The sequence below is a fragment of the Nyctereutes procyonoides genome, unplaced genomic scaffold (assembly GCF_905146905.1).
Source record: "Nyctereutes procyonoides isolate TBG_1078 unplaced genomic scaffold, NYPRO_anot_genome, whole genome shotgun sequence".
Taxonomy (NCBI): domain Eukaryota; kingdom Metazoa; phylum Chordata; class Mammalia; order Carnivora; family Canidae; genus Nyctereutes; species Nyctereutes procyonoides.
Genome location: NW_026574970.1, coordinates 56,811 through 83,953, shown reverse-complemented (window position 1 = coordinate 83,953; position 27,143 = coordinate 56,811). Strand labels below are relative to the sequence as shown.

The window sequence follows — 27,143 nt, the reverse complement described above, 5'->3', positions numbered from 1 at the left end:
AAACAAGTAAAAGCAACCAAAGCAGGAGTTATATTTGAATAAGATGATAATTTTGAACTACTCTCTCTAGAGATGGTCTATTCAAACGTTATGTGGATATGAGGCTATTTTAATGAAAGCAACATGAGAAATGCATCATATTACTACATAATCAAGCTGTGATAATGTTTTCCTTGGCTGTTACATCACTGTTCTGTGATCTGCTCTGATTCCAGTTGAAATTTAAGGTGTTGACTACAGGCCATAAAGTCCAAAAATTATCTGGATCTTGGTTGCTTTATTCTTTCCTAACCCGGTCATTGTAGATTTAGAGTTCTGGAGGCATTTTTGCTGCTAGTTTTCTGATGGAAATTGGAAAATAAAGTTGTTTTGGATATACGAGTCCTTGCTTAGGGAATCAGCCTTTTGGTAGGGGCTGGAGAGACAGAGACAGGGTGGACTTGAAAATATTGCAAATAGCATCTCTTAACGCTGGGCTTCCCTTGGGAGAGGAAGTCCTATTTCAAAATGTTAAATATTTAAAATATTTGTAATAACTAATTGCTTTTAAAATCTCAAGTATTGTTTTCCAGATATAATTTTGTACCTAAGTTTGTATGGAGTTAAATTTATGTTATACAATAATGCAGTTCTGGCTCAGGGCCAGAGGTGTGTTATAGACTGAATATTTGTGTCTCTTCAAAATCCCTGTGTTGAAGCCCACACCCTGAACATGATGTTATAGTGGTGCTGACAGTGTTGGGGTACATGTTCTGGGCCTCATGGGGATTAACATACAAAGCTTAGAAAGAGTCATCAAGACTGGGATGGAGGGAGGCTTGCTTCAGCCTCCCATGAATGTTAGAGATAACATAGTCTTTCTTCTTCCTGACTCACAAGTGACCCACAAGATCTAATTAAAGGTTAGCACTCAGGTGTGCTGACCCTTTGACATGCATGCTAATTCTTTGACCTTACTGTAGTGCCCCCCATGCTTTCCCCACCATCTGTCCCCTTGCTCTATAAAACTTACAGACTGAGGTCCATACGTTGCAGAGAATAGCTGTGCAGTGTCTGGCTCATCTCCTGCCCAGTCTATCCTGGCAGTAAGTTACCCTGAATAAAACTGTGTACGCTGTATGTTTTGTTTTTCAGTCTCAAAGTGCCTCCTCAATTTGGGGGATAGTTTTCTATTCCTCTCCCACCAAATGATAGAGTCTCTGTAGGAAAGGCCTTTGTGAAGTAATTAGGTTTAAATGAAGTCAGGAGGGTGGGGCCCTCATGATGGTATTAACATCCTATAAGAGGAGGAGAGATAAGAGTGCTTCCCATCCTCCCCCCCACCCCACTTCCCCACCCCACTCCCCCACCCCCTGGCTTTCATCAGGAAGCATATTTGCTAGCTCCTTGATCTTGGATTTGTCAGCCTCCAGAATCTTGAGAAATAAATATGTATTATTTAAGCCACCTAGTTTATGGGGTTTTGTTATACCAGCCCAAGTTGACTAGGATAGGATGGGAATATCAAAATAATTCTAAGATGTAAAATTCTACTCCATTAGCTTCTTTTAAGAATGTTCTGTTGAACTTTCTAGCTGTCTTTCACAAATCCCTTGCTGCCATGGACTCAACCTAGCAGCCTCAGAAAGTGTCCATCTCTCAAAATCCATACTTTGGAATTTTACTTGTTTTCCATTATACAGCCAAAAATGTTTGTCATTTATCAGTACATCCCCCTCCCTCTTTTTTTTATTTATGATAGTTACAGAGAGAGAGAGAGAGAGAGAGAGAGAGAGAGAGAGAGAGAGATGCAGAGACATAGGCAGAGGGAGAAGCAGGCTCCATGCACCGGGAGCCTGATGTGGGATTCGATCCCGGGTCTCCAGGATCGCGCCCCAGGCCAAAGGCAGGCGCCAAACTGCTGAGCTACCCAGGGAACCCCCCTCCCTCTTTACCCATATTAAATTACCACTAATTCTCATTCCAACCCCCCAAAATATTTTGATTCTCCCCTTTTTATTCTTATCTACAGTGGTCCAATTTATTATCTCTTGACCTTCATTGCAGAAGTCTCCTAATTGGACCCCTACTTCCACTCTGGCCCTACTCTAATCCATTTTATTCAAAGTTGTCAGCATCATCTTTTTATTTTCCTCTAAATGGGTTTATTTTTCAAAGGAATTTTAGGTTTATAGAAAAATTGAATGGAAAGTACAGTTCTTTTACACCTCCCTGAATCCCATGGTTTCCTCTATTATTAACATCTTGCATTTTTGTGCTACACTTATTGCAGTTGATGAGCTGGAATTGATATATTATTATTAACTAAAATTCATAGTGTTATAATAGGGTTCTCTTTTTGTAGTGTACATCCTATGGGTTTTGATAAATGTATTATACGTGTCCACCACCAAAGTATCTTTCAGAATACTTGCACTGACTTAAAAATCCCCTGTACTCTGCTGATTCATCATGCCCTCCCTTCCTCTCTGATAACCACCAAACTCCCACCCCTGTCCATTCCCTACTCTGGGAATGAAAGTCTAACATTTTAATACATTGTTTTATAATGTGTTATGTATTATGTTAGTAATATCAGTATTAATTTGTTTTATATTATGAAGTCCCAGAGCAGTATGTGTGTTTTTTTTTAAGATGAAACCATTTTGAGGATTTAAAGGAAGCTAAGGGCCCTCATCTTGTATTCACTGACATACACCCTGTCATGTAATTTCCCATAAAATTTCACTGGTTTCATGGATGCTCTGAACCCCTGCTAAGAACCCCTGCCCCAAAGAGAACAATTTGTATATAGTCCTTTATACCCTATGGGATAAAGTACTAACAGTTTCTTTCAGTAATAACTAAAATTTATAAATCTAGTGTGCAAACTAAAATTTTGAGCTGTCCTCCTGGGGTAGCTCTTTTGGCTATAAAGAAAACAGAATTCACTTTTAGAACACATTTGATGAATATATTTTCTCTCTAATGAATAGACATTTTTTTCTACCAAAGTTTGAGTTTTTAAGATAACTGAAACACACGTTGTAAAAAACTTTGTCATTTCTGTGTTTGTGAAAGCCATTTCTATCTGTGCTCTTCTTCATTTGCAGCGTTTTCTCTTTTTCATTTTCATTGTTCTAATTGTTTTAACCTACTTAGTTTTTCATATAAATTATTCCTTCTCCAAATATAATAGAATGTTTACTGACAACACTTGAATTCATAGAAATAATAGGATTGCAGATCTAGGAAAACCCTCATATGACATTAATTCCTTGGCTTGTTCCTCTCTCTGCCATGACCCCACAGGTTTCCACAACAAATTAGTGAGTGGTCCACAGCTTCATTGCCTTTCCCGTAGCCATCATGCACTCTAGAGTTTGCAAAGGAGTCTCGAGAGTTCCATGGACTTCTGGATTTCAGCAAGACCTCCCAGCTCTGTGTGTTTGCGGAGTCTGTCTCTCTAAGACAAGCTTAACACAAGGCAGCCTAGAGACCTCACTTTTTGCTGGTAAGGCCATCACTCTTGATTTATGTTATGACTACAGGTACCCAAGATAATAATCATCAGAAAATGCCATATTTGGAACTACTTACCCTTCTAAAAAAAAGCATCAGGATGAGTCCATTATGCTTTACTCTCATGTTTATATAAGTCATCTTCAGAAGCCCCCAGATTTTGGTTCATAGATCATCACCTGGGCCCATGTTCCATAAGCTTCAAATGTCCCCTGATATGACCATGTTATTTGCTTCCACACCAGACTTCAAATTGTTCCACTGTGCTGTTGCAGTGTATCATGAAAATCTGAAGTCTTTGAAATTGGCAACACTCTCCTCCTCATTCCTTTTACCCTTCTGCTTGAACTGAAATCTGGTCATTCTTCAGGACATTGATTCTCATCTCATTCTCTTTACTGGTAGCAATTTTTAAATCTCATATCCTACATGTAATGGAGACTGGAGATGAGGTGGATGTCCTCCTTATGTTTCATTGTTCCTTCTAGACTGTTGAGTTTCTCTCTTTTCTTCAAAAGATAAGATCCTCTGAAGTGCATCCCCTCTTGGTAATGTACAAAAGTCTCCCCTCATTCAATGAAGATTTGAAAATCTAGATCACTGTTTTTGTTAATGATGACTTCGACACCCTTGTTGCAGGGGTGTTCGACACCCTTGTTGCAGGGATGATTGCACTCAACCCCTCTGAGCTTCTTGACTTCACTTTTTATGACCACACTATATAGTCCATGTGCTAGACTTTGTCATTGCCAATAGGTACCCCACCTTCAAAATACTGAATTCAAACATTCTACTCTTTAACCGATGTATTAGTTTCCTGTTGCTGCTCTAATGATCTTAGTGGCTTAAACACCACCATTGCTTTATCTTCTACTTTTGGAAGAAGTCTGGAATGGATTTTAGAAGCTCAAAGCAAAATATCAATAGAGTAGCATTCTTTCTGAAGACCCTCTGGAAAAATATGTTCCCTCGCCAGCTTTTAGAGGCCACCTACTTTCCTTGGTTTGTGGCCTTTTCCTTCCTGTTCAGAATCAGAACTATGGCATCTTCAAATCTCTTTCTGACTTTGATTCTCTATTTCTGTCATCACATCTCTTATTTGTCTCTGATTCTTCTGCTTTCCTCCTCTAGGGGCCCTTGGAAGTAAATTTGGCCCACCTGGATAATTCAGGGAAATCTCCCCATTTCAAGATATTTAAACTAACCCCAGATACAAAGTCCTTTTTGCCATTTAAGGTAACATATTTATGGATTCAGGGGATTAGGATGTGGACATCTTTGGTGGACTATTATTTTTTTCCTGTGAGATCAACTATCTTTTATTTCCAGGTCATTTGCTAATTCTGTCTTCAACATTATTTGATTACATTTGGAATCTTATTCATTTAATAACACTACTTATTCATTGTCTATTACTATTTTAATGGACTCACTTTTCTGCTTATCCAATTTATATTTTATGGTATTTTATTCCCTTGCAGACACTCAACACCTTTCTCCCTTTCTCAACTGCACCTCTGCCTTCTGTAGCACTCATCAGGTTGTATCCCTGGTTAAACACAAACAACTCTCTGTCTACCCACTTTTCACCTGCACCGGAGCAGCTGAAAGTGGGTAGAGAAAAACATCTTTTCATGAAGATCTTTCATATCCTTCTTGTCTTCTTTTCTTCCTCGTGGAGGGGCTTTAATGACATACCTGCCCTGACTCTAGCTTCTTATTTACACTGCAGTAGAGGAGATGTGACTTTATTTATTTGAGGGACCAAAAGGGGGCATTGGGAATATGTACCTCATCCTCCTTGGCATCTGACTGCCTGTAGGAGTTCCCCCTCCTATGTTCTATGTTGCTGTGAGGGAGGTTTGACCCTGGGAGGGAGACTGCAGTTCTCCAAAACTGATGTATACTGGGTTGGCAGGTCTGTCTAATTGTGAACTTCAATATTAGGGAATCCACTTGCCCACAGATATCAGACACATATCCCACAATCAGTGTTATCAAAGAAAAAAGTGATACTTGATTTCCTATTTGCTTTTTTCTCAGTTGGAACACAACTTGAGTGTATTATCTATTGAGTGCCCCCTTATTCTTACCATTTTTCCTAAAACATCCCTTTTACTCTCTAATTCTTTGCTCTGCTTTGTTTTTCTTTGTAATAATTACCAATACTTGATATGAAGTTTTTGTTTATTTGCTCTGTTTGCTCTGCTACATGTAAATTCCAGGGGGTAAGATATTTGCTTAGCTATATTCATAGTGCCTGGAGCAGTGATTGGCTTACAGTGTGTATTTGTTGAATGACTATTGAAAGGGTATGAGAACCTTTTAATTATCATCTGAAGATTCAATTTAGACACTTGTAATTTTATTTTGCTTTATTAAAAAAGTGCCAACTCTCAGTTATCCAGGGTAGAGTTATTCAATTTGGAGATTAAACATGGTAAAAAGTAATAATAGACAGTTGATATGTTAAAAAATTAAAATATGAAAAATTTTGATATGTAGCAAGAAAAGATTTATCTACCAGAAAGAGCCTATTTTCTTTCTTTTTTAAAAAGATTTTATGTATTTATTTTAGAGAGAGGACAAAAATGAGCAGTGAGGGAAGGAGAGAAGGAGAGGGAAAGGGAGCAGCAGACTCCCTGTTGTGCAGGGAGCCTGACTTGGAGTGAGAGTCTGCTTTCAATACAAGTATTTAATAGCTAACATCTATCAAATATATCAGACACATATCAAATTGTATGTTCTTCAACTTGGAAACACCTTTACTCTTGTTAGAAGTATAGAATGTTAATTTGAATGTTACAATTAAAGCAAAAAAAGCAGAGTAGGGTAAATAAATCATTCAATAGAGAAAAAAGATGCCATTTCTTTACAGCATGTTATAGAGCAAACACATTTTTGTCTGAGAAAAATTTTCTTTTGTGCCCTTTCTGAGTTCAAGTGTATTGAAAAAGTGAAAGCAAGATTAGAGATCATCTTTTGAAACCTGTGATAAAATTTGTATTCCATTAGTAATGGTAGAGAAATGCTGCTAAACGAGAACAAAGTTAATTTGAAGCCTCAGAATGAAAGATATAACAGATATCTACTGTTCCTCTTTTCTGATAGCGGATCTAGGTTTTCTTTCTGTGAGTCTTCCCTTTCCTTCGTGCAGTCCTTATGATTCAGATGAGCCTGAATCCTCTTCGGGTTCCAGAGGGTGTCAGAAGGATCGGGCTTGAATGATCACCATATTCCATATCCTTGGCCACAGTCGCTGACACAGAGATGAGCTCATGACCCAAGCAGTTTTGGTCAATGTTAATGCCAGGACTTTAGTTGGAGCTCTTGGAACCAAGTGTGCATTTTAGCTGGGGTTGATTGGCTTGGTAGACTGTAAAACTGTGGCTGCCAGGGCTGTCTTGCTTGGGGCAGGCCAACTCACTGAAAATCAATTCTACGAAAACCAATTTTCAGAAATTAAATTTCCCAAATGAAAATTTGCTTATATGACAAATCTACTAATTTACCAAAATCTTATTTCTTTTAACTACTTACGAGGATTACTATAATTTATACTTGGCGGAGTGCTTTTAAAAGATGTCAATGCTTTTTAAAAATAAGCTTTTTATTTTTTTTAGTTTTTATTTGTATATAAGCATCTTAAAGAATGTATAGTTGGTAAATTCTAAGGATTACAGGGTGATTTATTCTTCTAACTATACATTTTATATTTAGAAGACAGTATTTCATCATCGGTAACTAAGAGCATTTCATGTGACCTTTTTTTCAGTTTTTGTTTACTTCATATCTTTTTTTTACTTCATATCTTTTTAATGTCATTTTTTATGTTTTTCATTTCCTACATGCCAAATATGACATAGTAATCACATTGTACATTACAGTAATAATAGCAGTCTCCTCTGTTCATCCTAACTTTTCTAACACTGCTTTAAATAGTTTTATGGTTTAAAGTCAAATCTCTTAAGTTATTTCCAAGTTTATATATTCAAATGTTTATTGTGAGAAACCCAAATAACTTCATTTCTTTCAGATAATTTTTTTAATGTTATATTCCCTCTACTTTTTGGTATTTTTAGCTTTCTTGTACCAAGTCCTCAGATGACATATAAGCTTAACTGCCTTTTTAGCAATTGTTTGCAAAATTTTAACACAGACATTAACAACAAAGACATTAGACAGATTTGTTTTCACAGAACGGATTTTGGTAAAAAGAATTTTGGTAAAATAACCTAAAATCCACTTTCTACCACAGAGGAGAGACTTCTTCTCCTTAAAAATGAATTTAATATAGAGCTGAGAGATAGATTGCTGACAAAAACATCATTCGAACACCTGGATCCTACTGTGCATTAAGATAGAGGTTGGAGGTTGGGTTCTCAGGGATGCAAACATTGAACTAGACGTTAGCGTATAGGAAGTATATCAGGATCAACACCTGTGGAAGTGACGTGAAGGAGGCTGATTGGGCAGAGGAAGCAGTTGGGGTGTGATGTGTTCTTTACAAGGACTGCAGACAATCCCACTCTTTTGAGGAGGCTGGAATGCTTTGATCTAGCTCTACTCTTTTCATAGCATCAAGGTACCAGGGAAATTGAATTGTAAACGGAAAGTTGCATGGGAAACATGGAAGGAAACGAGGGGAAGTGGACATTTCTCAGCACACAGTGAAGCCTTACATATCTTGTACAGTGGAGGATTTCTCTCTGGTGACTGTTCGTGTCTCTTAGAAGTGGTACTCTCTCCCACGGGTTGTGTTGGACAGGATCACAGGGCCAATTCTACTTTTGAAACCCCTCTATTTCTAGTTTCACCTTTCATCATAACTATTCTGTGACAAAATTTATCTTTTTTCCCATATCTTCTAGAAGATTCTTGCTAGAACCTCTATGAATAGCTTCTATGTAACTCTTGCTGCCTTTGACTCTGAAAGCTAAAGTTGTGTTGTCAAGGCTGATGAACCTATAAATGTTTTCATTGCACAGGAATTAGCTATTTCTAGGAGGGGAAGTCTCCAAACAGGGTTTTTACTTGGGATCCTGGATAAATGAGGCCTGTTTTCACTTGCCTTGAAACCAAAGTCTCCACGGTATCAGATACCAAGACACACTTAACATCTGTCTCTGAAAGACTTGAAGCATACAGGCCTGCCTCTTTTTGTCATGCTTTGTTTTCTTGTACTTTGCAGATATTGTGTTTTTACAGATTGAAGGTATGTGAAAACTCTGTGTTGAGCATGTCTGTTGGTACCATTTTTCCAACAGCAAAATTTGCTTGCTTTGCGTCTCTGTGTCACATTTCATTATTCTTACATTTCACACTTTTTCATTATTATATTTATTATGGTGATCCATGATCAGTGATCTTTGATGTTACTATTGTAATTTTTTAAAGATTTTATTTATTTATTCATGAGAGACACACACACACAGAGAGAGACAGAGACACAGGCAGAGGGAGAAGCAGGCTCCATGCAGAGAGCCTGATGTGGGACTTGATCCTGGGTCTCCAGGATCACACCCTGGGCTGAAAGGGGCGCTAAACTGCTGAGCCACCTGGGCTGCCCCTCTAATTGTTTTTGGAGCACCACAAATGGTACCCATATAAGAAGAATTAATAGATAAACGTTGTGTGTGTTCTGATTACTTCACTGATCAGCCATTTTTCCTATCTCTCTCCCTCTCCTTGGGCCTCCCTATTCTCTGAGGCACAACAATATTGAAAGTAGGCCAATTAATAACCGTACGATGGCCTTGAGGTGTACAAATGAAATAAGAGCTGCATATCTCTCATTTTAAATCAAAAGCTAGATATGATTATGCTTAATGGGGAAGGCATGTCAAAAGCCAAGACAAGCTGAAAGCTAGGCATCTTGTGCCCAATAGCCAAGTTGCAAATGCAGAAGAAAAGATCTTGAAGAAAATGCAAAGCATGACTCCAGTGAACACAGGAATGGTAAGAAAATGAAACAGCTTTATTGCCAATATGGAGGGAGTTTGAGTAGTCTGCATAGATCAACCCAGCCACAACATTCTCTTAAGTCAAAGCCTAATCCAGAGCAAGGCCCTAATTCTTTACAATTCTATCAGGGTCGAGAGATAAGGAAGCTACAGAAGAAAAGTTTGCAGGTAGCAGAGACAATAAACAAGTAAATAAGCCAAACATGATCATTTCAAGTAGTGATAAGTGCTCTGGAGAAAATGGAACAGAGTAATGGGCAGACAGTGGACAGAGGGAGCCCTTTCGATAGTATGAACAGAAAAGGCCTGCCTGGGTGGCATTTGAGCTGAAAACTGAGTAGCAGGCAGCCCTGGTGGCCCAGGGGTTTAGCGCTGCCTTCAGCCCAGGAAATGATCCTGGAGTCCCGGGATCGAGTCCCACGTCAGGCTCCCTGCATGGAGCCTGCTTCTCCCTCTGCCTGTGTCTCTGCCTCTCTCTCTCTCTCTCTCTCTCTCTCTCTCTCTCTCTCTCTCTCTCTGTGTCTCTCATGAATAAATAAATAAAATCTTAAAAAAAATCAAAAACCGAGTAGCAACAGAGCTGGCTATGTTAATGTCCTAGGAAAGAGGATTCTGGGCAAAGAAATTAAATACATGATGATGGTGGATAGGAGCCTAATATAGACAGTAAGAGACATTTTGTTTTGTTTTAAATTTATTTTTATTTATTTATTTTAATTTAAATTCAATTTGCCAACATATAACACCCAGTACTCATCCCATCACGTGCCATCCTTAGTGCCTGTCACCAAGTCCCCCAGTCCCCCAACCTCCTCTCCATCCACAATCTTTTGTTTCTCAGTTAGGTTTATCTTCCTCTCTAATTTTTCCCCACTCAGTTTTGCTCCTTTCCTTTAAGTCCCTTTCACTATTTCTTTATATTCCACATATGAGTACAACATTTAGACTTTCAACCATTTTGAGCTCATCTTTCTGTATGGTGTAAGAGAAAAGTCTAGTTTCTTTCTTCTGCACATGGCTGTCCAATTTTCCCAACACCATTTACTGAAGAGACTTAGACAATAATAGACATTTTTCTTTTCATTCTAACTGCAATTATATTCTTATGGAGGATTTTAAGTCAGGAGCGATATAATCTGATTCATGGTTTAAAATGACAACTCTGGATTTGGGGGGAAAAGAGAAGAGGTGGGGAGACCGGTTAGCTATTATAGTAATCCAGGGGAGTGATGGTGATGGCTTCAAGTGTTGGACTGAGAAAATGGGGAGAAGTGATAGAATTGAGATATACTTTGAAGGTGTAACTATTAGACTTGCTGATGATTGAGATAATGCTAGGGAAGATGGTAGTGAGGAAAAGGGAAAAATCAAGGATGATAAATTTCCTTCTTTCTTTCTAACAGTTTTCCCATAAGGTGACCGTCTTCCTTTGCCACTTCCATGTCTGCCCTCTCTCTTGTCAAGTACCACTACCTTTCAGGGACTGTTGTGAGAGATACTTTCTGGGAAAAAGTCTTTCTTTTGCTCTGCCTTGTTTTTGAGAAATAGGCCTACTAGGATTTTGATGACTGTAGGTTTCCTTCTTGAAAGCACCATGTTACATTTACTCCCTTTGTTTTTGCTGTTACCCCTTGAATGTTTGTGTCCCCATAGAATTCATATGTTTAATTTGATGGTATTTGGAGATGAGGACTTTGGTAGGTGATTAAGTCATGAGGGTAGAGCTATCATTAATGGGATTATTATCCTTAGAGAAGAGATCTCAGTTTCCTGGACCCTTTTGCCATGTGAGGACACAGCAAGATAGCCCGCTGTGAACCAAGTAGTCAACTCCCTCCCAGACGCCAAATCTGCAGGCACTTTGATCTTGGACTTCTCAGCCTCCAGAACTGTGAGAGATAAATTTTATATTTGTTGTTTGAACTGTTTAATCTATTGTATTTTTGTTATAGCAGCCTGAGTGAACTACGACACCCCTGCCTTAAATTGTTTGACCTGTGTTTCTGGCCTCCTCCAACCCTCTCCAAGCCCTAGAAAGCCAACTTTAGCTTTCACATATTAACTCTTGTCTTTAGTTTTCCCCACTGTCTTTAGTGGAATCCGTTACTCTTTGTTTCTATATCTTTTTGTACTTTTTTCTAATATTTCATTAGAACACTTTCTACATTCTAGTTTCATTATTTAAATTTTTGTCTCCTCTGTTGGAATGTGAGCCCTTCAAAGGTAAGAAAAATGCTGCTTTTCATCCTGGTATCCCTAGCACAGAACCTTACATTATATACTCTGATTAAATGTTTGATCAATGAAAGGCATTGAATTACCTCCTGTTCTGGTTTAATTGATTTTACTTGTAACCGCTTGCTGAAATAATCAAAAATAATATCAAATAGCACCCAAGTGCCATTCTTAACAAAACGGTTAGTGTGTTTAATGTTTATTTAAAGGGATATTTTAAAATTTATGTGATATGTTTCAGTCTCTCAAGTTCTTTACTATACTGGATCCAACAGATGTCTCCAAGTTAAATTTTGCTTACCTGTGTGAAAACAGGTGAATAGTAACTGACCTCTATCCTTTTCCCCTGTTCCTACTAATACCAGTTCTGGAGACCTTCAGTCCGGTGCTGTTTGATGGAAACTCGTGATCAGTATGTCACAGTGTTGCCACATGAACTCTTTCTAAGGAAGGCTGTGAAATAGCTAGGCTTTTTTTTTTCTTTTTTGAGAAGCATCTTGCTTCTAATTTTTTTTAAAATTATTTATGATAGTAACTCAGAGAGAGAGAGAGAGAGAGAGGCAGAGACACAAGCAGGCTCCATGCACCGGGAGCCCGACGTGGGATTCGATCCCAGGTCTCCAGGATCGCGCCCTGGGCCAAAGGCAGACGCAAAACCGCTGCACCACCCAGGGATCCCCTAGCATCTTGCTTCTAAATAGCAATGGGTTCTCTGTTGCCTTAAGTCTGCAGGTAGAGATGCTGATGGTGAGAGTGATGTCGGTGTGTAGGGTGACCAGAGATTTTAGATTAAGATTCATCTCCTGAAGATGTGTGTGTTTCTTCTAATTTTGGAAGATCTATCTTTTCTTGCTTTGAAGCAAAAGGATAAGGAGAGAAACAATTTGATGATTCACATTAAAAAGAGATAGGAACAGTGTGCGCGATATTTTGGAAGGAAGGGACAGAAGGATAAATACACTTTTAACACTTTACCAAGGTCATAATTGTGCTAACTTTAAGTTGAACTGGGAGAGGGCATTTGTTCATAGAATATGTTTAAAAAGTGTTCAGTTGTTATCAGGATTGAATATCCATTTTTCTCTGTTAATCTTGGAAGGGAAGCCAAAACAATTATATTTGATCAAGGATAGAGTGAGAATTGTGCTGCTATTACTGTCATTGAAAGAAATGTGTGAACTAGAGTCTGTGACTATATTGGAGTCTCGAGCAGCTTCCCATTGATACATATTGGGAACACAACATGGTGTTAGCTCATCTTAAGATAAAAATCTTCTCTCCTGCCTGATTTCCTTGCTTCTCTTTGCAATAAAAGTCCTCAAAATGGTAATCTGCAGTTTTGGTCCCTGATTCCTCTCTTTATATCTCCCTACACTCAATCTTCTCAGGCTCTTGCTGCTCTACATTCCACCAAAATTTTTCTCATTAAGGTCAACAAATAGCTCAGGTTGCTCAGTCTACTCCTCTCTCTCATCTTACTTGACCTATTAGGAGCCTATTACTAAGAGTGGACCTATTTTCCACAGTCAAGAATTCCTCTGTCCAAAAACTCTCCACTTAGCTCCCAGGATACCACAGTCTTCTGATTTCTTTCTGCATGACTACTGCGTCTTCTCTCTCTCTTCTTTTTCTGATTTGTCTTATTTATCCTGACCCTGTAATGCTACTTTGGCTCAGGCCTCAGACCTTGGATCTTTTCTCCTCTCTCTCCTTACTGTGTTGGTGATCTCATCTGCCTCATGACTTAAATTTCGTCTACATGTTTACACTTGCCAGATTTATATCTTTTGAGACCCAGACCTCTCTCCTCATGTTAGAATCATATATCCAGCTGACTATTCAATAGCCCCATTTAGATGTCTAATATATATTTCAAAATTAATATGTCCACAAAGGGATTTCTACTCTTGTCCTCCCCTAAATTTATTTCACTCATGGTCTCCCTCATTATGAGTTAATGATGACACCCACTTTCTAATTGTTGAGCTCTGACAGCTTATACCAACCTATTAGAATATACATTGGCTCCACCTTCAGAATAAATCCAGAATTTTGCATCTGCTTACAATCTTTGATGGTCCAGTCTACCATCATCCCTCATCAGTATTGTTGTAACAGTTTCCTAACTAGTCTGTCGTGTTCCATACCTACCCCATCAGTGTTTTCTCAAATGACAGTCTGAATAATCTTGCCAGATGTAGCCCACACCATACCTCTCTTCAAATCACATTCCACCAGTAGACTTCTATTTTCTTCAGAATCAACCCAAAAGGTCTTACAATATATTATGTATTAGTTAGCTTGGTTAGTCACAGCAAGCTACCATAGACTGAGTGGCTTAAACAACAGACATTTATTTCTCACAGTTCTGGAGTCTAGGAAGTATAAGACTATGGTACCAACAGATTCAATTATTTTTTTCTTTTTTTAATATTTTATTTATTTATTTGAGAGAGAGAGGAGGAGGAGGAACAGAGAGAGAGGGATGAGCAAACTACATACTGAGCTTGGGGCCTGACATGGGGCTTGATCTCATGATCCTGTTATCATGACCTGAGCCAAAACCAAGAGTTCCTTAACCAGCAGAGTCACCCAGGTGTCCCCAACAGATTTGATTCTTAATGAGGGCCCTCTTCCTGGCTTGCCGAAAGCTATCTTCTTACAATAGCTTCACATGGTAGAGAGGAGAAGCTCTGGTATCTTCCTTTTCTTAGAGAGGCACTAATTCCATCATGGGAGCTCCACCTTCATGGCCTCATCTGAACCTAATCACCTCCTAAAGCCCCCACCTTTAAATACCATTACAGCAGTTGGCGGCGGGGCCGGCGAGCGGAGGAGTTGCTTGTGGCAAACCTGCAGCAAGGAAAGGAAGATGCCACCAAAATGTATAGCTAAGAGAAGGTCACCCCCAGAAGATGCTCTCCCCAAAAGCAAGAAGGTGAAGGACCGTCGTAACCAGGCAGTGAGGGCCGTTGCCTCCCGTCGTGTTCCAGTCTCCCATAGGTCCCACAGCACAGAACCAGGCATCGTGCTGACACTGGGCCAGGGCGACGTGGGCCAGCTGGGGCTGGGCGAGAATGTGATGGAGAGGAAGAAACCAGCCCTGGTGCCCATTCCGGAGGACATCGTGCAAGCTGAGGCTGGGGGCATGCATACTGTGTGTCTAAGCAAAAGTGGCCAGGTCTACTCCTTCGGCTGCAACGATGAAGGAGCCCTGGGACGGGACACATCAGTGGAGGGCTCCGAGATGGTCCCCGGGAAAGTGGAACTGCAAGAGAAAGTGGTACAGGTGTCAGCAGGAGAGAGTCACACAGCAGCTCTCACTGAGGATGGTCGAGTTTTCCTCTGGGGCTCCTTCCGGGACAATAATGGTGTGATTGGACTCTTGGAGCCCATGAAGAAGAGCATGGTGCCTCTGCAAGTGCAGCTGACTGTGCCTGTAGTGAAGGTGGCCTCAGGAAATGACCACTTGGTGATGCTGACAGGTGATGGTGACCTCTACACTTTGGGCTGCGGGGAGCAGGGCCAGCTGGGCCGTGTGCCTGAATTATTTGCCAACCGTGGTGGCCGTCAGGGCCTTGAACGACTCCTGGTCCCCAAGTGTGTGATGCTGAAATCCAGAGGAAGCCGGGGTCATGTCAGATTCCAAGATGCCTTCTGTGGTGCCTACTTCACCTTTGCCATCTCCTGTGAGGGCCATGTATATGGTTTTGGCCTCTCCAACTATCATCAGCTTGGAACCCCAGGGACAGAATCTTGCTTTGTACCCCAAAACCTGACATCCTTCAAGAACTCTACCAAGTCCTGGGTGGGCTTCTCTGGTGGCCAGCATCATACAGTCTGCATGGATTCAGAAGGAAAAGCGTACAGCCTGGGCCGGGCTGAGTATGGGCGGCTGGGCCTTGGGGAGGGTGCTGAGGAGAAGAGCATACCCACCCTCATCTCCAGGCTCCCTGCTGTCTCCTCAGTGGCTTGTGGGGCCTCCGTGGGGTATGCTGTGACCAAGGATGGTCGTGTGTTTGCCTGGGGCATGGGCACCAACTATCAGCTGGGCACAGGGCAGGAAGACGATACCTGGAGCCCAGTGGAGATGACAGGCAAACAGCTGGAGAACCGTGTGGTCTTATCTGTGTCCAGTGGGGGCCAGCACACAGTCTTCCTAGTCAAGGACAAGGAACAGAGCTGATGAACCCTCTGCGGGCCTGGCTCCTGGCCCCCCACCCTCTCTCCTGGAACTGAGAAGCTATGAAAACTACAGATTCCAGCAAGCCTCCCCCAGCCCCGAGTGCTGTCATCTCCTGCCTTTTTCCTATCAGCAGAACAGAATCCTTTTCCTCTTTTCCATCCTCCTTTCCTGAATCATCCTGCAACCTACAGGATGAAGGGGAGGTGGGAGGGAATGGAAGAGGGGAGGGGGTTTCGGCAGCCGGAACATTGCTCACCCCAGAGCTCTGTGGTTAGACCTTTCTCCCTCATCCCTACCTCCCATGGTCCTGGCTGACCCTGGTTTTGCCTGCCAAAAACCAAAAATTCCTCCCCTCAGGATTTGGTGCCCACGTTCTGAAAAGTTGGGGATCTTCAGGCCCTACTGTAGCCATGTGCCACTCTGTCCTTCACAATCCACAGGCATATAAATGGTATGGTGGTCAGACCCAGCTGTCATGGACCTATGCCTGGGGGAAACCTGAGATGGGGCAGGGCTGCCCAGCCATGGGCAACCCCAAGCCAAATATGTGGCCCTCAACAGATGTTCATGGGGAAGAAAAAATGATCCTCCACTTGATCAAGAAAAAAGCCAATCAGCCTTTATCCCAGAAGCACAAAGCATTCTGCCCTTCAGGTATTGCCTGAGTATCCTGCCCATCCAACCTGCCTTACCTGCAGCCAAGGGCCTGAAGTCTGGAAAGGAAGCTACATCTGGGAAGGGGAAGGAAAGTTTTATAAACAAACTTATAGCAATATTGAAAGTGAAGGGAGGGAGGGGAAGGGGGTCAGAGGGCCAGAGTATGGTGCCCAGGAAGGGAAGCAGCAGCTTGTACAGTGGCTGAGAAAATAGAAAACTGTTTTGATTTTTTAAAATGTAAAGTATTTTGGAGGGGAGAGTGAAATCTTTTAACACTTTGAATAAATTTAGAGTTTTATAAAAAATAAAATAAATAAATAAATAAATAAATAAATAAATAAATAAATACCATTACATTGGGAGTTAGGGCTTCAACACTGGGGAGAGGGGGACACAGACATTTAGCCTATAAGAGCTTATCTAAATCTACTGGCTGCTCCCACCCCTTCTCAGAGTTCTCAGGCCTCCCTGCAAATACTCTGGTCTAACCGTGACAGCCTTCTTACTTTTCCTTGGACCTACCAGGTACTATCCCACATCTTGGATTTTGAACTGAGTTTTTCCAGAAATGCTCTTTCCCCAGATACATGTATGGATCTATCCATATTCCCTTTTGAGCCTTTGCTCCATTGTCACTGGTTTAATGCAGCTTGCTCTGAGTGAGTTTTTTAAAATTTGTGACCCCTTTCTCAACACTCAACGTGCTTTTTACTTTTGCTCATTTTTTCTCCATGGCACTTTTTACCTTTTAATATAATGTATATGTGATGGAGACAGTGGTTTGTGCTCATTCAATATACTTCCTAGCTGTACCTCTTATGCCTCTTGCATTTTGGTGGGGCATATGACTTTTTGCTTATGGAATATGTGTGGAAGTAATGTGTATCACCTCCGGGGCAGGGTGGTTCAGAGCAAGTATTTCTTTCTCATGTTTTTACTTTTTTCTTCATCTCTTGCCTGGATGCAGATGGTTAAGAGAAATTGCTAGAAGGTGAATCCTAACTTTGTGAATCACAGGAAGGATTCCACAGAACACCCAATTGGAACATGGTATGAGGAGGAAAAAATTGTTATTGGATCTCAAAGTTATGTCTAGCCTCCATTCTAATTGGTTAATGCCCGTGCTATTTTAGAACAATTTGAATACCACTCTGGGAACATAAATGGATCAGTGCATTTACTTGAAGCTGAGTGGGGTAAGTAATAGCTATTAATGGAGGGAAATACCAACAGTCAATATGGATACCACAGGTATCATCAAAAATCTCAACAGTTCCTTAAATAAATTAAATAACGATCACACACATTCAAGATCATTGAGTATTGACCATAATCTGGGCTAGTTTGTGTGAAAGTATCTTAACTTGCAAATTTGAGGAAATTCAAAGTCATTTCCATTCTTTTAATATTGTGGATGTTCATTAGCAAGCATTTTATTTTAACATTTATTCCTGACAGTGTAAGTGCAAACAAATCCTGAATTAATACATGTATTGTTTCCTACCCACGGCAGTTTGTATATCCATGATGTATACTAACGTCTGAACTGCGTCCTGCAACTTATCAGAACTGAGGCTTAGTTGGGAGTAGATGTGTCAAATAGGATAAGGTAGGGGCAGAAAAGAAGTCTCTACAGTCCTGGACAGGTGAAGTAGTGACCTAATAAGAAAGACCTGAAGCTGAGTTTTAGACGAAACAAAAATCTTAGCTAGTGAGGTGGACAGGTCAGGAGAAAAGGTTTTGGAAGGGAGTCAAGACCCTATTTTAGATGTCTAAGCCAAAGGTAAGGAACCAATTATTATATTTGGAATTCAAGAATCCAAATAGATGTTCAGGTAAAAAGAAGAAAGTCTAGGTGCTACTATGAACAGCCATGCATAGGTTGATGTGACAATAAAACATCGGGGCTCTGAGTTTATGGTACAGAATTGGTTCCTGCATCTGAGATAAGACTGAACTTATAATTGAAAATTTAATGTTCCAAAAGCTAAAAGTTTGAGAGATGCCATGCAGGGAGAGACCAGATATTTTCACCATTGCTACCCAATAAGTACCCCCACAATGCTTTGTTAGTAAAATGAAGGATTGAATAGGCAGAAAGGTTTAATTTAGATATTTAAAAGATGGTTAACTGAAACTATCTTAAATTGTCCAATGTGTTAAAATATATTTGGTTGTATCTTGGTAATAATATGAATACGAATTTTATTTTCCTGATTTCAATCTTAAGCTTATGCCGGGCAATTTTTAGATATGAAATGTATATATAAGACATTGTGTGATATGGAGTAAGTACAGTTGATCCTTGAACAAAGCAGGGTTTAGGGGTGCTGCCTCTCCATTCCCAGTGTAGTTGAAAATCCATGTATAAATTTTGACTCCCCCAAAATTTAACTGCTAATAGGCAGAACCAGGAGAGATCACTTCTTACTGCCATGTGCAATTGACTGGAGAGATGAACTGCTCAGGCGGAGATGATTAGTGTCACATGGCTTTTTAAGCAGATCCTTGCAACACTTGAGCTCTCTGCAATAGCAACAGGAAGTAGCTATGAAATTATTACAGTAGTACAGCATGTACTGTAGTTAATTTTATGCAGTTTGATTTCATTCATCATTCATATTTGTTTACATTTCTCCTGACCTATGAATGGCACCAAGTATGGTCTGTAAATGTTTGTCTGAATGACTTTTGATAAATTTTAACTTTTTATAATAAATTTGTCTATGTTTTATGGTGTAAATGATAGAGTAGTATCTACCTGTACTTTATGCATTCATGATGCACCTAACTTTATCTTAATTTTTTTCAGTATTTCTAGGCTACATGGTTTGTCCATGAATTTATTCATTCTTAAAAATCTTCCAATATATTTATTGAAAAAAATTCTCATATAGGTGTATCCATGAAGTTCATACCTATGTTGTTCAAAGACCCATGTGCATTATTTGCAATTAAAGCCATTTAATCAATAGTAAGTTAAAAATACTTAAACTAAAAGATAAGGATAACATGAGATTAAGAGACATCGTATGAATTAGCCATTTGTATATAGAACTGCCAACACTTAGTGTGTATGGAAGTGATCATGGATGTCAACATTTTCAAATTAAATTTCATCAACATGCAGAAAACTGGGTTTTAATGTGCAGTGTCATATACTTGATTTCCTAGGTCAGGAAATTAGGGTTTATTTCTCAGTGAACAAATAGGAAAAGCCAGGATTATATATGTGCTCACTTTTTGTTGAAATAAACTTTTGTTTCAAGAAAGACGTATGGCCCATAGCCTGTTTGGGTGGGATTTAGTGCCCAGCTGTATGGCTCTTGATAATAAAAGAGTGATAAAAAAGCGATAATAAAAATTATATTCACCCGCCTTTGCTTTGTTGAATCCAGTTATGTTTTCCTAAAGGTGATGTGGAAGGTCGTGTTAACTCTTAGTCCACTCCCTGAAGATGTGGCTGGTATTACTGCCTTATTGTCAAATTTCTCTGTATTGTCTCCAAATTCCCTCTCTTGGTCCACAGGCAAACATGAGAGTTTTGATAAATTGCTTAGAGATTGTGTGTCTGTTGTTGTTGTTTTAGAGAGGAAAGGAGAGAGAGGAGGGATGGCCAATGGAGAAGGGGGGGCAGAGAGAGAGAGAGAGAGAGAGAGAGAGAGAGAGAGAAGCAGATTCCTTGCTTAGACTGATGCGGGGCTCTGTCTCACAACCCTGAGATCATGACCTGAGCCAAAATCAAGACTTGGTTGCTTAGTTGACTGAGTCACTCGGGCACTCCAAAGATTGTGTGTTTTTGATCTTATTGTTACAGTGACTCAAATATCTTAAACCACTTTCTAGCCACCATTGTAGTCAAGGCTTTGTTTGGTCAACTCTCTGTGGCAGGATAATCTTTTGAGGTTTTTATTTATTTATTTTTTATTTTTTTAAAGATTTTATTTATTCAGTCATGATAGACATAGAGAGAGAGAGAGAGAGAGAGAGAGAGAGAGAGAGGCAGAGACACAGGCAGAGGGAGAAGTGGGCTTCCTGTCGGGAGCCTGACACAGGACTCGATCCCGGGACTCCAGGATAGTACCCTGGACCAAAGGCAGGAGGAAAATCACTGAGCCACCCAGGGATCCCCTATTTTGAGGTTTTTAAAATCTATTTCTCCTCTTTGTATTTTCCCCTTTTCTTTTATGTAATTAAAAGATTAGATGCTACCATTGTTCGGAGAAGGTTTATGGAACAGCATAAATGTAAAAATAGTAGCTAAAATTTATTAAATATCTTCTGAATGGTAAGGACTTTGCTACTTTTTAAATGGGAACTACTTTAATTCTCATAGCACCTTATAAAACGGGTACCATTATTATTACCAATGTTGGCATGAGAACAGAGAGCTGCAGTGACTATACCACAATCATATCATGCAAAACAGAAATGGCCAGGGTACTGTCCTTTCCCATGAGAATTTCCAAAGCTGAAGTCATCTGAGGAGACTAAGACTGGTTTCCTGGAAATGGAGGAGAGATGGAGTATCTGTAAGAGAAAAGTAACAGGAGAGAGGAAGATTTTCCTACGATTAAAGTGAGATTCCCCAGGCTGGAAAGAAGAGGTTTGTGGATCTCATAAGCCTGAGAACATTTCTAATTCCTGACCCAGGATTAACATACTCTAAAGGCAGGTCATTGAACTATATATATAGCCTGTTGGGCCATGCCCAGTTGACTGCCTATTTTTTGTTTGTGTGTTCATAGATTTTATTTTTTAGAGCAGTTTTAGGTTTATAGAAATACTGAACTTAAGGTATAGATTTTTTATATGTCCTCTGCCCCCACACATACATAGTCTCTCCATTATCAACATGCCCATCAATTGCTATAATTGATTAACCTGTATTGACATCATCATCACCTAGAGTCCATAGTTTACACTAAGGATCACTCTTGGTGTTATAACCTATGTGTTTTGTCAAGTGCATGATGATATACATTTACTATTCTGGTATCATATAGATATTTTCAGTGCCCCCAAGTCCTCTGTATTTAGCCTATTCATCCCTCTATCTCCCTCTGCCTGGCAACCACTGGTTTTGTTACTGTCCCTATTGTTTTGCCTCTTCAAGAATGTTTTACAGATGAAATCATATGCTAGGTGGTGTTTTCAGAGAGGCCTCTTTTGCATTGTAATATGCATTTAGGTTTCTCCATGTCTTTTCATGACTCAACTGTTCATTTCTTTTTAGCACTGAATAATACTCTATTGTCTGCTTGGACCACAGTTTGTTTATACATTCACTACTGAGGGGCATCCTATAACTTTCATGTTTTCACAGTTAGGAATAATGCTGCTATACACATCTGTATGCAGATTTTTGTATAGATACAAGTTTTCAGCTCCTTTGAGTAAATACCAAGGACCACGATTGCTGGATTTGTATGGTAAGAGTATGGTTAGTTTTGTAAGAACCTGCCAAACTGTCTTCCAAACTGGCTGTCCCGTGTTGCATTTCCACCAGCAATGAATAAGAGTTCCTGTTGCTCTACATCATAATCAGCGTTTGGTGATGTCAGTATTTTGGATATTGGGCATTCTAATGGGCTGCCTGTTTTTTGTAAACATATATTTTTGGAGCACAACCATGCCCAGTTTTTTATATAGTGTCTATGGCTGGTTTTGCAGTAAAGTGGCAGAGTAGGGTAATTGTGACAGAGACCTGTGACCTAGACTAAAATATTTACTGTCTTCTATAAAGTATTTGTTGACCTGTGTACCACAGAACTGCTGTTACCATATCTGTTCTAGGGATGGCTGTTTTATATCCGGCTGATATTCAGAAAATATTTCCCTGTTTTCTATGACCCTGATAAAACTCTTACAGTATCTTAGTTGTTGTGGATTACACAAATTCTTGAACAGACTCCTGAGGCTTAAATTGTTTTTAAAAATCATGCCTTATGGGATCCCTGGGTGGTGCAGTGGTTTGGCACCTGTCTTTGGCCCGGGGCACAATCCTGGAGACCTGGGATCGAATCCCACATCAGGCTCCCGGTGCATGGAGCCTGCTTCTCCCTCTGCCTGTGTCTCTGCCTCTCTCTCTCTCTCTCTCTGTGACTATCATAAGTAAATTAAAAAAAATCATGCCTTATGGGTGCTTGGTTGACTCAGTCAGTTAGGCATACGACTCTTGATTTTGGCTCAGGTCACGATCTCAGGGTCATGAGATGGAGCCCTGTGTTCTTGGGTTCCATTCTCAGTGGGGAGTCTGCTGGAGATTCTCATTCTCTCTCTCTCTTTCTCTCTCCCTCTGTGTGTGTGTGTGTGTGTGTGTGTGTCTGCTCTTTCTCTCTCTCCAATAAATCTTTTTTAAAAATCATGTTTTTGGGGATCTCTGGGTGGCTCAGAGGTTTGGCGCCTGCCTTTGGCCCAGGGCGCGATCCTGGAGTCCCAGGATCGAGTCCCGCGTTGGACTCCCAGCATGGAGCCTGCTTCTCCTTCCTCCTGTGTCTCTGCCTCTCTCTCTCTCTCTCTCTCTCTCTATCATAAATAAATAAATAAATCCTTAAAAAATAAAAACTCATGTTTTTTAAAAAATTTCTAGGCACATATCTTTTTCTCTTAGAAGTCATTTTTTAATCAGATAAAGTTATTTCCTTAAATACATGAACTCAATTAAGGTTTATTTTTAATGTATATGTTGGAAGTATAATATTTTCTTTTTGCATTTTCTTTGGCTCTCCTCTCTTTTTCTAACAAGCAGTTATGTCTTTCCCCCCACCTCCCTCAAACCCAGTTTCAGTGAGTCACCCTCCTATGTAGCGATTTAAAATAGTGCCAAGGAAAGATGCTTGTCCCTGTTGAATCTGTCAAGCTGTTAACTAGTTTCTTCTCAGGTGTCTGCTGAAGATGAAGCAGGTTTTCAACAAATGTGTTTCAGGGACCCTCTGGCTAGTTTTTCATCATTATTTTCAGCTGCAACAGGGTTCTGACTAAGAGAATCCTTTGTACTCTATTATTGTACCAAATTGCCATCTTCACACATGTAGTAACTTCACATTTACGTGGCATAGGCAAAAGGGCCTACAGGATAATTTATGATCTAAATGCAGCTTGTAATAGCAGACTTGCTGCTGGTGCTTAGAAATTAATTCAGAAATCACTGCCTGTAGCATAATGATTTACCATTGTTTTTGAACCATGTTATGGAACCTACAAGTATTAATTAAGAATTATGGCATACGGCCAAATAGAATGTGGTGAAGTTTTATGTTATAGCAAAACAAACTGTTATCAAAGTATTTTGAAAATAATAAACATTTTCATGTTTCCAGATCAAGTTGTGAAAGATACTGTTTAATGTACCCTGAGGGCTCGAATCATGCCAACACCACATTTAGTCTATAATTTGTATAGTCTAATAGATGAATATGTCCCCTTTTATGAATTTTTAAAGCTTCATAAGAATAATTCACCAAGTTAGAAGGAATTGAATGGATTTAAAATTGAAGTGAGACTTAAAGAGAAGGATTTTATAAATCAGGTCAACCGTGGTGATTTTTAAAAGTTGGACTGAGTTGAAAAAAAAAAATCGGTAAACAGTTGAAAGTAGACCAGAGTGAAGAAGTGAAGATTCATGGGATGTTTAAAAAATATGGTCTATTTCAGAGAGAGGGCATCCCTGAAGGCTTAGCTCAAAATAACTGTCTCCCCAAGCAGCTACCAGAAAATCCCTGCTGGAAGCGATGATGCTAATGAGAATGGTCATTAACATCTTACAGCATTTTACAGCACTCTAGTCTATAACGTCTTTTCTCAAAATGAAGCTTACTTGATTTTCTGTCTAGAAGGTATCTTTATTTCCCAAATTCCTTTATTTATAATTGCCTTTTGGTGCCGTATTCTTCTATCAATCCTTCTTTATCAGGGATGTATGTCCAAGATTTTAATTCAGGAAATAGGTCTGGGATTAATCCCCATCTCCTTTTCTAATCTTCCTGATTCCCTGATTCTAACAAGTACCACCATGATCAACATGTATGAAACATTTTGTATGCTGTTTTGCCTATATTTATGTTCAAGTTACATTTCCCCAACTGAGGCATCAATTATTAAATAAATTGTGAGGCTAATCAAAACAAAACATATCCATAGAGTAGGAACCCTAGAAATTAAACCTCCATTAAGGTTCTGTAAGAAGCTCCCATTTGTCCAGAGTTTAATTCAGTTTAGTTAATTCGACAACTCTTAAGAGTGTTATGTGTTAAGTGTTGCAGAGACTTCCAAGCAAAGTAAAACATGGCCCTTGTCCTCAAAGAGCTGGCAATGTGAGAGGTGAGATAAAACAAAGGATATTTTCACAAAAGGAAATTCTCAGGTTGACTGAGAATTATTACAGTTACCCTAAAGAGACTATCGATGGCCAAAGAAATAAGAAAGCAGTATAAGAGACTTGATGCCCAAAGCCAACTGTATGATTTACAATATTATTTTCATGCCTATGAAAGAAGTAGGATTTCTCTCTCTCTTCTCATATGTTAGGAGCCAGGACAATCTATCTTTTGTGGGAGAGGACCAGACATACTAAATAGGAGGAAATAAAATGGCATCCAGGGAAAAGTACAGATCGCAGATGAAGGCAAATGTAAGTGACCAGTTCATGATAGAAAATGGAAGAAATTTGGGGATTCATTCTATATGACAGAATTATATATGCCTTGCCTAGTTGTATGCGTGCTCCCAGGAGATGTTCACGAACAGTATTAGAATACTGTTGCATATAAAGGGACTGTGACAGGTGGATAACTTGAAAATAGCTACAAAAATATTGGGGGATATTATGGTTATTTGAATACTTAATAAATAGTTATTTTTTTTCTATGTAGAGAAAGGAATTCCTCAAGTGAAAACTGTGCTTCCCTGTCAAAAATTTCTCCCATTTTTTTCTTCTAGTAGTTAATTCAGGAAGGGTATATACTGCACAGCTATGCATCACACTTGATCTCTAAGCACTACACGATGATACTGTCTACTTTACCATCAAACAAAAGCTCGTCATGCAGGATTTTTTTTTCCTAGTGAAGAAATCTCTGTCAGCTTTGCTAAAACATAGATTTACTGTCTGGCATTGTTCTTTCAGGCTTTCACTTTATGAGGCTACATATGTTCTCGATCCTCACAGGAGCCCATTTTTGCTGTTATCTTTCTGGATAAGTGGCTTCCTTTCTTTCACTGATGGCCTGAGGTGCATTGGGTTAAAGATAGTACTAAATTAGCCTTGTATTCTTTTGAGGCAAATACAGTTTATAAAGAAAGGTGGAAACCTACCTTGATGCAGAATGTCCAGGCATTATGGCATTATGCTTTTGAAAGTGCTTAGCCTTTCCACTGTGGGTAATGGAGGTCGGGATTCATCCTTTCAGTTAATAATTAGTGGATATTTGTTATAGACCAGGTAATATTTTAGGTGTCAGCTGTACAGCGGTGAACAAGCCAGGCCAGGATTGTAAGCTCAACAAGTTCATTAAATGAGCAAGTATATGAGCAAGATAACGATTATTACTAAAAGAAAACAAAACAAATTGATGGGCTAAAAAATAATGTAGGTCAGAGTCAGGTGGTAATTTAGGTGAACTGATCAGGGAAAGCCTCTCTGATGACAGGACATTTAAGAACTGAATGACAGAGACAGTGACATATGAGAGTCTGGGGCTCTGGAATGTTCAGCGCAGGAAACCGAACTAGCACAGCGGCTGGATAGAAGGAACAAGGCTTATGTGTGAAGAAGCTTGTTGGGCATTTCCTAATGTTGATTCAGTAGAGATGTCCCAATAAGCCATCTTCAACACAGGTTCCTGTTAACAAGTCTTATTATTTGACAGTCTTACTGACCTCCCTCTAAAAGATGACCTTTAACTCTGAAAATAAAGACAATTTCTCTTTCTTTTCAAAGCCAAATAAGTAGTTAATATTGTTCTTATGTTTATTCTATTTTTATTTGCTAGGAGGAAAAAAATCAGTAACAAGTGAGGGTGCTGCTTAGGAAATCTTCTAAAGCTCTAATCTGCATAATAGTCCAGAGAAGGAATAAAGACCATTGCTAATTTGGCACTTTTTAGGAGTTTTCCTGAAAATAGGGAATCCTAATGGTAGTAGTTGTATTTATAACTTTTCTTTTGCACTGTTTGGCAGTTAGGTGAGGAACAGGAACAAACACAAACCTGCCATATTACTCTTACCCTTGCAGTTTGGTAGTATTAACATTTCTTTATGAATAAACAGAATAATCACGATCTTTTGCTTGTTCAGGTGGGGCTTCTATTTCCCTGGTTCAAAGTAATGAGATTTATCCTGGATATGATAAACCTACATTTTCCTTTTATATTTGTAGACTTTGATAAACCTTACTTTTTTTTACCGCTTTTCGGCAAGTTTTGGAAGATTTCAGGCCACTAGTATCACTTAAAGTTAACTAACGATTGTTATATGGAAGCATTAAAGATTAGATGCCTTTGTTATTATTTGTCATCCAACCTACTATTGTAGTGGAACAAGATAGTAGCATTTGGGGAAAATGGAACCACTGGCGTTTTGACACATTTCCTGTACAAGGG

At 39.5% G+C, this 27,143-nt stretch overlaps 1 protein-coding gene across 1 annotated transcript; it reads left to right on the top strand.

Moving 5' to 3' along the window:
- Nucleotides 1-14,571: 14,571 nt before the first annotated feature.
- Nucleotides 14,572-16,613, top strand: LOC129508046 (regulator of chromosome condensation-like). The gene has a single exon (XM_055322974.1). The coding sequence runs from the start codon at nucleotides 14,572-14,574 to the stop codon at nucleotides 15,883-15,885; it is 1,314 nt and encodes a 437-aa protein (XP_055178949.1). The 3' UTR covers nucleotides 15,886-16,613.
- The last annotated feature ends 10,530 nt before the right edge of the window (nucleotides 16,614-27,143 follow it).

What these genes read in the sequence shown, in the direction of transcription:
- LOC129508046 (XM_055322974.1), top strand. Translation starts at nt 14,572, where the DNA reads ATGCCACCAAAATGTATAGCTAAGAGAAGGTCACCCCCAGAAGATGCT.